Raw genomic sequence first — 14982 nt, forward strand, 5'->3', positions numbered from 1 at the left:
TTTGGACACTTTAACTACCCTACTAAGACTTTAACTTCTAATAACTTTTGGGGGGGCTTTTTTTCGGAGCTGGAGCTGAGTCTGAAAATGCACCACAAGACTACTACTAAGACTTATTTAAACAGATATAGAAACAAGTCTCTATCGAACAAGCCTGTAAGTACCCATTGAGGAGACCTGTTCTCAGAGAGTGCTGCTGGAGTAGAGTGCTGAAAGAAGGCTGTTTATGCTCTGGTGTGGTCCACAGTTGAAATGACACTGACAGCTTGAATATATCAAATACCACTGTGGGCTATGCCAGGACCCATGTGTAGCCTCACAGATGCCAAGCTTGCACTGCGGTGGGGTTCAACAGTGTTTGAAGACTACAATAGTCAGACTGCGGTCACAAACTCACACGTGAGTAAGGCCCTCAAATGAAGATTGGCGACAGTTCTATCAAAATTCCAGTAAATTTGTAGAATTGCACTGCTATGAAGCATGTATACTCTATAATTCTACTGACATGAATAGAAACAAATTGTAGTTGTGGGATTTTTCGTTCTAAATTACAGAGTTTTTCTAGCTGGTGTAAACCTAGGAAAACAGACCTGTGTTTCATAGCAGTGGAACTTGAAAGGCATTCTTACACATTATCATGCCAGAAGAGACACACACTAGGCCTAGATCCTGCTAACGTCAACCTTGACCAAGCATGAGGAGGATGGATCCAGCTCTGCATCAGCTAGCTCTCCAATAAACATGTTTCTCACAGCTTTAGGTGGCTATGACGTACATAGCAGTGTGGATGCCCTCACTGCAGAAGCACAAGCGAGGCTCTTTGGGCCTCAGTTAACGATGGAAAATGTGGGTAAACGTCATCAGTACCCCAGGCCAGTGAATTTCTTCACAGCAGGGCCTGCATAATGTGCGTATATTTCTTCAATATAATGAGTGACGGGTCATTATATATATATATATATACACTGCTCAAAAAAAGAAAGGGAACACTTAAACAACACAATGTAACTCCAAGTCAATCACACTTCTGTGAAATCAAACTGTCCACTTAGGAAGCAACACTGATTGACAAATGTCACATGCTGTTGTGCAAATGGAATAGACAACCCACACAAGTGGCTCAGGTAGTGCAGCTCATCCAGGATGGCACATCAATGCGAGCTGTGGCAAGAAGGTTTGCTGTGTCTGTCAGCGTAGTGTCCAGAGCATGGAGGCGCTACCAGGAGACAGGCCAGTACATCAGGAGACGTGGAGGAGGCCGTAGGAGGGCAACAACCCAGCAGCAGGACCATTACCTCCACCTTTGTGCAAGGAGGAGCAGGAGAAGCACTGCCAGAGCCCTGCAAAATGACCTCCAGCAGGCCACAAATGTGCATGTGTCTGCTCAAACGGTCAGAAACAGACTCCATGAGGGTGGTATGAGGGCCCGACGTCCACAGGTGGGGGTTGTGCTTACAGCCCAACACCGTGCAGGACGTTTGGCATTTGCCAGAGAACACCAAGATTGGCAAATTCACCACTGGCGCCCTGTGCTCTTGACAGATGAAAGCAGGTTCACACTGAGCATGTGACAGACATGACAGAGTCTGGAGACACAGTGGAGAACGTTCTGCTGCCTGCAACATCCTCCAGCATTACCGGTTTGGCGGTGGGTCAGTCATGGTGTGGGGAGGCATTTCTTTGGGGGGCCGCACAGCCCTCCATGTGCTCGCCAGAGGTAGCCTGACTGCCATTAGGTACCGAGATGAGATCCTCAGGCCCCTTGTGAGACCATATGCTGGTGCGGTTGGCCCTGGGTTCCTCCTAATGCAAGACAATGCTAGACCTATTGTGGCTGGAGTGTGTCAGCAGTTCCTGCAAGAGGAAGGCATTGATGCTATGGACTGGCCCGCCCGTTCCCCAGACCTGAATCCAATTGAGCACATCTGGGACATCATGTCTCACTCCATCCACCAACGCCACGTTGCACCACAGACTGTCCAGGAGTTGGCGGATGCTTTAGTCCAGGTCTGAGAGGAGATCCCTCAGGAGACCATCCGCCACCTCATCAGGAGCATGCCCAGGCGTTGTAGGGAGGTCATACAGGCACGTGGAGGCCACACACACTACTGAGCCTCATTTTAACTTGTTTTAAGGACATTACATCAAAGTTGGATCAGCCTGTAGTGTGGTTTTCCACTTTAATTTTGAGTGTGACTCCAAATCCAGACCTCCATGGGTTGATAAATTGGATTTCCATTGGTTATTTTTGTGTGATTTTGTTGTCAGCACATTCAACTATGTAAAGAAAAAAGTATTTAATACGATTATTTCTTTCATTCAGATCTAGGATGTGTTGTTTAAGTGTTCCCTTTATTTTTTTGAGCAGTATATATATATACATCCAAAAATGAGCTATGCCATACTGACAAAAATATCTGAGATCAATATTTGATTTAGCTTTGGACAGAGTTAAGGGCAGACATTTACTTAGTAGCACAAGCCATTGTTATCATCTACTACATTAACATAAGACATTGTGAGAAGATTTTTGGTCGCTTTGGATCTTGACGCCACAATACAATACATGAAAACATCTGAAATAGTCTATGACATAGGGACACATGGTGAAGGCCAAGAAGTGTCTGAAATGACTGATAACTCACATTTCATGAGATCGTTCAAAACAAGCAAAGCCTCAAGCCTGCAATCACATCTGGGCACCATAACATTGCAAGGTTCCAACAAGAACAAATGACCTACACGCTATGAGCTATCAATGGTCTGTTATGAGCTGGACAGTCATGCTTGTTATAGTTTTGAAAGCTGTTCAAACATCTGACATGAGTCATAAAAAGGTAATTTCTCAATACAATGTGAGTTTGCTTTCTTGGAAATCCATTTATAACTTTCATTGTTTTCCCAAGACGAGAAAGACACTTCCCAAGACACTTCACCTTAAAAACCTCCACCTCAACCTCCCAACACAGGTTTAACTCAACAAAATGGACCAGAATCGTAATTTTAACACACTCAGCAAATCCCATTCCAATCCCAACCATCAAACCAAGCATTCCTTGCACTTCATATTAGAACCCCAAGCACTTCATGCAACGTATGGTTGGTTCCCGAAGCTGTCAAATGTTCCGAGGTGCTTCATCCACCATGACCTTTGAACCTGCTCTAAAGGTCTCCATTCTTCCTACAGTCACACGCCCTTCTGGGAGGAATCTCTCACCCCGGCGTCAGGCCCTCAGTTCAGACACACAGACCACTGGCTGGCGGGGCCCTTCTGTGGGCCCGACTATTTCTACCCATCCCGCTAAAAAGGAAATCTCACATTAGCAAGCAACACTCTGAAGAGTAGCTAGCACCGGCCCACAAGCCGTTTATACTTGATAAGGGGGGCGCTAGCGAGCAGGCTATAGGGTAGGTCACATTTTGGTGAGCTCCTGCTGAATTACTAGATAGAAGAATAAAATAAAAAAATATATACTGTAGATGAAGCCTATGCAATGTGTTCCAATAAACCGAACAGATGCAAAACTGAAAGCCGGTTAACTATTAAAAGTGCCACTTCTAAGTGGCACCACACAGACAGGGCTCAGGGGGGCACTTCGATGGCTGTAACCCATGGAAGGACTTCATGTCAGGGGCTTTTTAAGAGGGCTGAACCTACTCCACCCACCCAACCCCCTACCGCCTCACCATCCACCGAGCGATTTAGCATCAAGCTCCCTGCTTGTTTAACATAATGGGCGGAGAAGGGGTTAGGGGCAGAACAGTACAGAACAGCTCCCAAAGCTCAGTGTGAAATATATCAGGAGTTTAAAACATCAGCCTGCTGCCACACATGCCAGGCAGGTTAGGAGTCCCTCCTGTACATTGAACTATATATATATACATACTGTACATACACACACACCAGTGGAGGCTGCTGAGGGGACAACGGCTCATAATAACATCCAGAACGGAGCAAATGGAATGGCATCAAACACCTGGAAACCATATGTTTGATGTATTTGATACCATTCCAATGATTCCACTCCAGTCATTACCACAAACATGTTCTCCCCAATTAAGGTTCCGCCCACCTCCTGTGACACACATCTCTATTTAAAAACATGTTCTTACCGCTGGTCCCGGTTCTCCCTTTAGTCCAGGTGGTCCCGGCCCAGCCAGCAGTGAGAACTGGGTTGGTTCCAGGTCCCAGGTTTGGAAGCCATCTGTGGCAGGCGGAGTGACAGAGATAAACAAGGTGGGTTTGACAGCCTCCACACTGGTCACTCTGGGCTCAGGTTTCTTTGCAGCCAGCACGGTCAGCTGATTTCTCTGGATGTAGAGGATGGAGGTGTTTGAGTTTGAAGAAGAGCCTTGTTTGGATGCTGCCGTGGTTTGGAGGTCTGGCTTCTTCTTTAGTGGCCGGATGGTGGTGGAAAGGGTTGGTGCAGCAGCCAATCTGCTCCCTATGGGCTTTGGGGTTTTAACACCAGGTTCCACTGCCATGCTCTTTTTAGCACTGCTGTCGCCACGGGATGTTGGCTTTGGGGATGTTTGTGTTCCGCTGGTCCTGAGGGGTACAGTAACAGTTTGAGTCTTGGCCACTAAGGGGTGCTCTAATCCTGGCCTGGCCATTGTCGGGGCGACAGTCGCAGGAAGGGACAGGGACATAGTTCCAGACTTTGGTGTGACAAAACTCTCACGCACAGAGAGGGTTGGCGCCACTGTGGGGCGGTTGGTCGGGACAACAAGCTTAGTCCTGGTTCTGTCCCCAGCCAAGACCAGACTAGGACTCTGGACTTTCCTGGTTAACTCAGTCGGCAGCAGAGGAGTGTGGAGGGTGACAGTAAAGTTTGGGTTTGAGGGGATCAGAGGTAGCAGGGGTGGGAGATTTACAGGCCTGTAGGTGTCGGCCTCCCTGCAGTGTTTCTTTATGTACTTACAATAGTTATGAGCTGCCTTGGCAGAGGGGTAAATATCAAACTGGCAAATGGCACCCTCAAACTGCACTGAGTTCTGGGCCATCTTACCCAAGAGGAAAGAGCCCTCGGGATCCAGGGCCTCTTCTTTTTTAGAATGCAGATCTGCATGTACACTAGTCTTCCCACAAGAAGTATATAACGAGACCCTCTGGCCTTGGATGTCCAGGGCCAGGCTGTGCCACAGGCCGTTGTGAACGTCATAGTCAAAATAGACAAAGTCCTTCTGGCCAACGTAGACCAGGACCTTCCCCGGGATGAACTGGACCCCCAGCTGCAGTCTCTTCCTCTTGGACAGGACGGTGAAGAGGAAGGCGCTGTTGATGCGGTGGGAGCTCAGGCTGAGGATCAGAGAGAGGTTGGTGGTGGGATAGGAGGCAGTGGGGAGGATGGAAGACAGGGGGGCCTGGACCCTGGCCCGCTGGGTGAGAATGACCCCAGACTTAAAGGGGATGACCCCCTGGGGAGCAGCACGGGCCCCTGAGGACGATGAACCCCCTCCGGTCCTTGTCCCTGTGAGCCCCAGCTGCTGTAAGACGTCCACATCTACAGAGAACCAGAAGAAACACACCATCAGACACATCACACAATGGTCATATCTACAGAGAAAGAGGACAGAGACACACAGATCACAGAGATCCCACCATGTCTACATCTATAGACAAGCAGAAGAAACACACTATCCGACAAGTCACACAATGTCACATATCTACAGAGAACCAGAAGAATCACAGATTACACAATGGCCATATCTCATACAGTAGGTGTGCAAAACATATTCAGACAGTCTAGAGAGAGAATGGAAGTTCAATAGGGTTAAAAAGTGTTGCAAAAACTAGCGTGTTTTAGACACAAAGACTCAACATCAGGGTGCTTATAGACAGTTTACAGATGGTGTCAGATTACTGGTTGCAAAGGTGTGATGTGACAGCAAGGTGGCATGGTATTTATCATGATGTTTGTCTTTTCTGTCTGCCCTCACTAAAGAAGGAGCGAGTAATAGTGATGTGGACTTGACAGAGGAGATCTATGCTAGAAGGACATATTCCAGGCGTTCAGCCATCTTTACAGGATTTCTGAGAGACAGAGAGCCTCTTCTGAGTTGCAAAATGTAAATAACGTGTTTGGTTTAATTCAGTAGTGGCATTCAAATGTTGTCAAAGTCATAGACTGGCAAGATGGTCCATCAATCATGGCACGCTTTAAGCAAAACAACAGTGAAGATGCAGTGAAAATCTGAGAAGCATAGTTTGATTGTGAACAATGCATTGATTTTCTGATACCAGACATCACTCATGCACTAAAATAGATGGAGAATGCCTATCTGATACCTTGTGGACAGTGTTCATTGTGTTCAAGTACAGCTGCAGGATCAACTCATTTTATAGTCTTATAGTCCACGGGCCAAAGTTAATTTGTGGAATTTCTTTCCTTCTTAATGCGTTTGGGCCAATCAGTTCTGTTGTGACAAGGTAGGATATTAGACCGGTGAAAATCTGTCCTTTGGTCTGACGAGTCCAAATTTGAGATTTTTGGTTCCAACCGCCGTGTCTTTGTGAGACGCAGAGTAGGTGAACAGATGATCTCCGCATGTGTGGTTCCCAACGTGAAGCACGAAGGAGGAGGTGTGATTGCTGGTGCTTTGCTGGTGACATGGTCTGTGATTTATTTAGAATGCAAGGCACACTTAACCAGCATGGCTACCACAGAATTCTGCATCGATACGCCATCCCATCTGGTTTGCACTTAGTGGGGCTATCATTTGTTTTTCAAAAGGACAATGACCCAACACACCTCCGGGATGTGTAAAGGCTATTTGACCAAGAAAGAGAGTGATGGAGTGCTGCATCAGATGACCTGGCCTCTACAATCACCCAATTGAGATGGTTTGGGATGAATTGGACCGCAGAGTGAAGGAAAAGCAGTCAACAAGTGCTCAACGTATGTGGGAATTCCTTCAAGACTGTTGGAAAATAATTCCAGGTGAAGCTGGTTGAGATAATGCCAACAGTGTGCAAAGCTGTCATCAAGGCAAAGCATGGCTACTTTGAAGAATCTCAAATATAAAACATATTTTGATTTGTTTAACACTTTTTTGGTTACTACATTATTCCATGTGTTATTTCATAGTTTTGATGTCTTCACTATTTTTCTACAATGCAGAAAATAATCAAAATAAATAAAAACTTTTGAATGTGTAGGTGTGTCCAACATTTTTGACTGGTACTGTATATATTTCCATACTATGAGATAGGAATAATACTGTGAAATTGTGAACATTATGATAATACCCTTTTAGCGTAAGAGCTGTTTGAAAACACCACCTGAAATTTCAGCCTGTTTTTGTGGGATGGAGTTTTGGCCTACCTGGTGTCATCACCTAAGCGTTAAATTAGTTTATAGACTAATAAGAAAGAGAGCTCCAAACCTCTCTGCCAATAACAGCTTGTTTTCCCTTCCCCATTCAGAACACTCCCAGATAGTCCTGGCAAAATTTTTGTTGAGAAATTGCTCTTTGCTAAGAAGCAATTTTTTGGTTTGTTTTACCATTTTCATTGAAAACAATAACAATACGGTACCGAATTGTTACTCAGAAATTATTTAATGTTGATCATTTGAAAATTGGACCTTTAACAGCACAACGGATATCCACAGATCTACAGCGCAGACAATTTTTTAAAATATTTTCTTTGTCTGGAAATAATATGTTCTGCTGAGTACAGTGTAAAGATGAGGACTGGAACTGACTGTAAGAGGAGGTCAGATTTAAGGGTTATTAAGTTGTATTGTGGAAACATTACAGTAGCTTGGATATTCCATGATTTAATTACATCTTATGGGAATGAATGGAGGTTAAATATAATTGTTGTAACCATATGCCAGTTACAGTGCTTTGTTTAAAGTGTTAGTTATTCCATTAATATTTTATATGTGCAGATTTCAAATCAGTGCATATTTTAGGTGAATTGAACTCAAATATAATTTATAGCGACAACCATGACTCCTTCACCAAGACTAGAAATACTCTATTGTGAAAGTCTGAAGTTTCATCTGCCATCATCTTTTTATTTAACTAGGCAAGTCAGTTAAGAACAATTTGTTATTTACAATGACAGCCTACCTACAGGTTCAGCCCCTGGAGCAAATTAGGGTTAAGTGCCTTGCTCAAGGACACATCAACAGGTTTTTCACCTTGTCGGCTTGGGTATTTGAACCAGTGACCTTTCGGTTACTGGCCCAAAGCTTTAACCGCTAGGCTACCTGCCACCTCTGCTAGTAAGAAATACATTTTTTTAAAGCAGCTTTACTTACAGGAGATCAAATGGTCCAGAAAGTTTCGAATAAATCAGACGAGTTGTTGTAGCAAAACGTTCAACACTTGTTACAACATTGTCACACCTCACTTGGGTTTAAATAGCTGATAGGAGATCAACCAGATAAAGTCCAGTCCAGTCTCTACACCAGGGGTATTCAACTCTTACCCTACGAGGTCCATAGTCTGCAGTTTTTCTGTTCTACCTGATAACTAATGCACTCACCTGGTGTCCCAGGTCTAAATCAGTCCCTGATCAGAGGGGTACAATGAAAAAAAATTCAGTGGAACTAGCTTCAAGGTCTAGAGTTGAGATTGAGGGCTCTACACTGTTAAAATAGCATGACTCAAAACACCCTCATTGTGAAATAAAACCATGAAAAGTAATACACCTAAGCTGAGATCTGGTGTTTTGGAGGGTGTTTGAATGTAAACCCAATTTAAGGGTTATGATACACAGAATGTGTTTGAAAACAGAGTGGATGTACTCTGAAACATCCACTTGTTCTTCAGTCTGGATATTGGTGTTTTTAAGAGAGTGTTGTGAAAAACATTTGCGGTTTCAGTGCATGTAAAAAGCAGCATCAAAACGCATACAATCAAATGGTTTAGAAATTCAAATGGTTTATAGCCTAAATATTGAATGATGAACATTTTCAATCAATATTTTACTACTTATTGTAGGCTATTACAGTTAGTAGATATATAACTAGTGGATAACTAGTGGATATATGCGGATATATGGATGCTTAAATATCTGGATCTAGTGAGATATACATGGCGGAGGCTCGATCAAGCTAGTCATCTTGACGACTTTCTTATGCCATTCTCGCTGGCACCAAAAGTTTACAAAGTGTTGATAGGGGACATAATGCGGTCGGACCATCAAATAACTGGCAAATACATTACTCTTACAGAATTTCCACATGGGAGAGGATACTGTTACATGACCATGGACTTAAGTCAATATTTTTTTGCTGAATACTTGAACTTCTCTCAAGTCTAAATAGATGGGTTGGTTGTTTAGCAAAACAAAGCCAATGTGTGTGCAACTATGGGGCAAAACAGACGGGATTGACTTAGATTGTTGACAACATGTAAACTATATTTTGTCTCCAATGTTTATTGAAAACATAAAGACCTTTGCACAATGAGCACTTGTGGTCTATCAAATATACTATATCGTTACAGTTGTTGGTTAGCTAGCTAGCGAAATCCGTCAAAATAACTCTAAACAAGACATGGTATCAAGAACAAGATGAAACTAGCTGAAACAAGTCCCGATTTCCCACGTGGCAGTTTCTTGTAATTGATGGTAGCTATCTGGCCATCCACAATCACAACAATTAACAAACTTCTGCCCCATTGAATCGTGCTCACCGTTTTCGTGACGTTGCCAGCTAACCCATCTACAGGGCCTATGGAGAATATTTTTGTGGTAATTCATTATTTACACAGATTAGAAACAGGAGGAGACAGAGAAGAAGTGGGACAGATTATAGCGGGAATTTATTCTGCGACTTCTGGGGCAGTAAAATGTCACATTTTTTAATGTTACCCATTCAAGCACACGTTCCATGTGAGGAACTTGTTAATCCCATTGAGGTAAAGCCTGGGCCCCCATATCAGAAGACACATTTTCCAATTAAAAGCAAAATGTGAACTTCAAACATTGTTTTGTTGTACTGTTCAGAATTCCCCCAGTCTCGGGCATGGAGGCGGATGAACCCTCTACTAGCAAACTCTATTGTGAAGGATAAAAACAGGCAATTTTTCAGCCACCTCCCCTTGGGACATGAGGTGGGTGTAAAATGGCAGACAGGAAAAAAAAGAGAAAACTGATGAACCCTCTACTAGCAAACTCTATTGTCAAGGATAAAAACAGGCAAGTTTGCAGCCACCTCCCCTTGGGCCATGAGGTGGGTGTAAAATTAGGTGGGTGTAAAATGGCAGACAGGTTTTGTAAGAGATACAGAAGGAAATTGAAAGTGACGAGAGTGAAGATGAATTAACTGGCAGGTGCAGTGAAGACCGCCGAGCTTGAGCCTCATCCTGATGATGAAAATTATGATTCTGGCCAAGTGGGAGTGAGATTTTTGGAGAGAATGGATATTTGCCTTCTGGCAGATCCATACAGTATGTGTTGTCGGGTTGGGTGGAGAAGAGGTTGAGGAATGTTGTCCACTTGAAGTGGAATTGTTTCTATTTTACATTTTTTTATTATTCCTGCCATCCAGAGGGAGCATGCTCTCCGCACCACGCGATTGGGGACAATAACTGTGACTTGCTTTCCTCTCTGGAGCAGGGCGCTGTTGAAAGGAGTGATAACTGGAATGGCGTTAAGTGGATCGACTGAAGTTGAAGATTCCCGGTGTCTGTGACGCCCACAGTTTAGTGCGGCACAGACCCAGTGGACAGCTTGGTGAAACAAAGATACTGTCTGTACTACTGAGTTTTGATGCAGAGTCTTTATCAGATAGAGTTAAGTTAGGATTTGTCCGTTATACTGTGAACTTTTGTCCCGAATCCATTAGTGTTTTAGGTGTCATGTGGCAGCAGTGTGTAGGATGACATGAGACAAAGGAATGTGTAGTATCGATGGAAACAGTTGTGTGTGTGTGTGTAAACTTTATGTGTAATCAAAAGGGGACCATCGATCTCTACCAGAAGCTTGGCTGGTGCGTAAAACCTGCAAATTCAGACAAACAAAAGGTGTAATGGGTCCGCACTAAACTGTATGGGTACCCATTGTGCAGGAGATCAGAGGTGTCCGTGAGAGAAAGGCAGCTTGAGGTTGCCAAGATCAGAGTAGTGCAGAAGGTGTCTGATGCTGAGGCAGTGAAGAGAGTAGTAGAGGAAGATAGGGTCCCTTACCCTGGACCTAAGAGGATCCCTGTGAGTAGGCTGAGGCCAAAAAAGAGTGATAGGAATAACATGTGCTTCGATATGGTTGTTTTTTTGGCGCTCATGGCCATGGTTGCCAATTGTACCGCAGGAATGGAACATAAATCAGAGGATAGATGTTGTGGTGGCAGCGGCAGAGAAGTACTTGGGAAAACAAGATTTTACTGCAGAAGAGTTACAAGATGTTTTGAACGATAGTGTCCCATCCTCCCAGGCTGCTAGCCTGCAGTAGGATTAGAGAGTACCAAAGTAGTAGAATAGGTGAGGTTTTAATGGGTGCAGGGTTAGTTGGTAAGGCAATTTTTTCACAAAGTGTAATGAATTCACACTGCAGAATAGTAGGCTGATACACAGCCAATAGAGTAGGTAGCGTCATTCACCTATATAATTATTATTCTGGGGGACCACCATAATACTAAAGAAGTCACCTCCCTTCAATATGGGTCCTTCACGAATACAGAGAGGTGAGGGCACACCAAATACTCAGGTGAAACTCTCCAAAACAATCCAAGAAAGTATGCGTCAAGGAAAACGTGAGTATCACATTGAAGAAGTCAACAGAAAAGGAATTCACAAGGAATTCAACAAGAACATTTGTTTTGTGTAGCATGCTAATAGTCCAAGTCAAGCAGCCATTTTGATTAATTGATCAGTTTTGTTGATGCTACATGTAGGCTGATAAATTGATACAGTACGTCATTGTTTGAACCTTTCTTGCGTTCATTTTTTAAAATAAAAATTAACCCTGATTTGTAGTTAATACTGCTGGCTTGTTTTCCTACTAGCTTAATGAGCTTTATCTATTGTTTGATGTTTTTCCCACATGTTACATGCTACACTAAATAGCCACTGCAATTAAGCTTGTTCTAGCGTTGGTTTACTATGCTACATGTTATTGCATCCCACTTTTGACATTCATATTGTTATCTTGTTGCTATATTTGCATAGCTTTATTCATTATGTATTTGCATATTGCTTTTGATATGTTTGAGTATTGTATATTAATTTAGCAGTTTATATTACAACAATTAGTTACTAATTATGCATTTGTGTACTGTCATTATTGCTCTCCCTGCAGAAAACCATATTCAGCCACCGGCTGGTCAATCCTATCCAAAGCCAATCAAGGATCACAGACTAATGCCAACTGAAATGCAGTGGTGTAAAGTACTTAAGCAAAAATACTTTAAAGTACTACTTAACTCGTTTTTTGAGGTATCTGTACTTTACTATTTCTATTTTTGAAAACTTTTACTTCACTACAGTCCCAAAGAAAATATTGTACTTTTTACTCCATACATTTTCCCTGACAACCCAAAGTACTCGTTACATTTTGAATGCTTAGCAGAACAGAAACATTTTGAAATTCACGCACTTATCAAGAGAACATGCGATCATCCCTACTGCCTATGTTCTGACGAACTCACTAAACACAAATGCATCTTTTGTAAATAATGTCTGAGTGTTGGAGTGTGCCCCTGGCTATCAGGAATTTTTTTAAACAAGAAAAGGGTGCCGTCTGCTTTGCTTAATATAAGGAATATTAAATTATTTATACTTTTACTTTTACTTTTGATACTTAAGTATATTTAAAACCAAATACTTTCAGACTTAGTCAAGTAGCATTTTACTGGGTAACTTTCACTTTTACTTGAGTAACTTTCTATTAAGGTATCTATAGTTTTACTCAAGTATGACAATTGGGTACTTTTTCCACCACTGCTGAACTGTTAATCGTCAATCATATCATGTAACTCAACTGTACTGTGATTCAATCCATCTGAATATAATGTATATATGAATATATCTGAATATTATAGAGCCCCACAGTGGAGGTGTCATAATACCCATAAAACCTAGCATTCAAACAGGGAAATGGTTCCAATAGTTTTTCCATCCTTCATTTTTCCCATAGGGAATTTTAGAAACACTTCAAATAAGGGCTGTGTTTCGTGTAGGCTTTCCCTGGTGTCACGTTTCGATAACCTTTGATAAGTCTCTCTCGGACAAGGTGACTTTTATCAATATATTCGACTCTATTTACTCCCAGATAAAAAAAAAGAAGCTAATTACCATCAAAGTAGACATCATGCAAGACTGCAAATCCCTGCAAGCTCCTGCACGTCATCTCTAGCTGACACCTTTGTTTACAGGTATTGTCTCCATTTAAAACTTGCACAAGACAGTTCACAAAATTGTCAATTTAACCCTCCTGTTGTGTTCGTTTCATTATAATTAATTCTGTGTTCCCGGTCCAAAATGACCGCCCCATTATAGCTGATTATGAATCTATAATAATACATATACAGTATTAACACCTAATGTTGTGTTAGATCTTTTTATCAACTTAAGTTCTTGTGAACATTACAAGTTTTGAACTTATATTTGCTATCAATGGCCTGTAGGCCTCATTGACCTGAGCTCAAACAACTCATTTTTGAGTAAATAAAAAGCATAATGTATGGATTATTTTGGCTATAACAAATACTCAGATGAAACATATTGTGCTATTTATCATAGACTACTTTGTGTCAAAGTTTAACAAGGACTCTCTCCTCCTCACCAGTGTCATGATCAAAGATATGATCAAGAGCCTCACATACAGCATATTGATTGGTCATTGTGCTGCCACAGAATGAATTGTGAGCAAGGCCTCAAAAAAGCTTTATATACCAGAGCTGCGAGAAAAGTTCTATATATTATTGAAACAATGTTGTGATTGTTTGTGAGAATGCCAACAGGTGTGTTCTATTGGGGAAAGGTTCCTGTGGGGGTTGCCATGGAAGCCAAGAAGGGGAGTGAGGTGTGTGTGTGTGTGTGTGTGTGTGTGTGTGTGTGTGTGTGTGTGTGTGTGTGTGTGTGTGTGTGCTCAAACACACATGCGTGTGGGGGTCTGGGAGAGGAAGTGTGTCCATTTGATAAATGGGCATGTGGCTGAACTCAATTTTATACACTAATTGTAGTCTCACCCATTCATTTCTAATGACCGGTCATTTTTGTACAAAAGTGTACAAAAGTTAAATAAAACACCCAAAATGTAATGAAAATCATCCAAATGTATTTTGTGTGTTCAGATGCCCTGTGTGGACAAAGTCATGGAACCTTATGACAATAAGATTAAATGAACTACATTTTTCAGAGAGAAAACTTCGGTCCAATTCAACCGGAACACAGCAGGAGGGCTAAAGAAATGTAGCCAATTTATTCATTACTAAATTTAGCTGACATTAGATAGATAATCCAGATATTCTAACTTTTGCCTCGATTCGGCAGTCTCATCCAGATCATCATGGCATTTGTAGTTCATTATGATAGCCACATTAACAGCTAATTAGCATTTCATTTCTGCGGGGGTAAATACAGGTGAATATATTGATAAAAGTCACTTTGTCCTAGAGAGATTTACACGGTTATCAAAATGTCACACCAGGGGAAGTCTACACAAAACGCAGCCCTTATTTTAAGTGTTCCTAAAATCCCCTATGGGAAAAATGAATGGTGGAAAAACAATTGGATCCATTTTTTCTTGTTTGACCGCTAGGTTTTATGGGTATTATGACTCCTACTGTGGTGCTCTGTAATCACAGGAGGTTGGTGTCACCTTAATTGGGGAGGACGGGCTCGTGGTAATGGCTGGAGCGAAATCAGTGGAATGGTATCAAACACATGGTTTGATGCCATTCCATTTACTCCATTCCAGCCATTATTATGAGCCGTCCTCCCCTCAGCAGCCTCCACTGTCATATTCTCTTGATTTTGAAGAATATGATAAATACCTTACAGATCTTAGAATTGTCTTACTTTATC

General features: G+C 42.3%; 1 protein-coding gene across 1 annotated transcript in view; it reads right to left on the reverse strand.

The window, feature by feature from the left end:
- The window catches only part of col27a1b (collagen, type XXVII, alpha 1b), a 144078-nt gene that overhangs the window by 115315 nt on the left and 13781 nt on the right, over positions 1-14982 (reverse strand). The window contains exon 3 of the mRNA XM_029716360.1: positions 4114-5504. Within this exon, the coding sequence (XP_029572220.1) occupies positions 4114-5504 (1391 nt within the window). The remainder of the gene's footprint in view (positions 1-4113; positions 5505-14982) is intronic.

The sequence above is a fragment of the Salmo trutta genome, chromosome 27 (assembly GCF_901001165.1).
Source record: "Salmo trutta chromosome 27, fSalTru1.1, whole genome shotgun sequence".
Classification (NCBI taxonomy): domain Eukaryota; kingdom Metazoa; phylum Chordata; class Actinopteri; order Salmoniformes; family Salmonidae; genus Salmo; species Salmo trutta.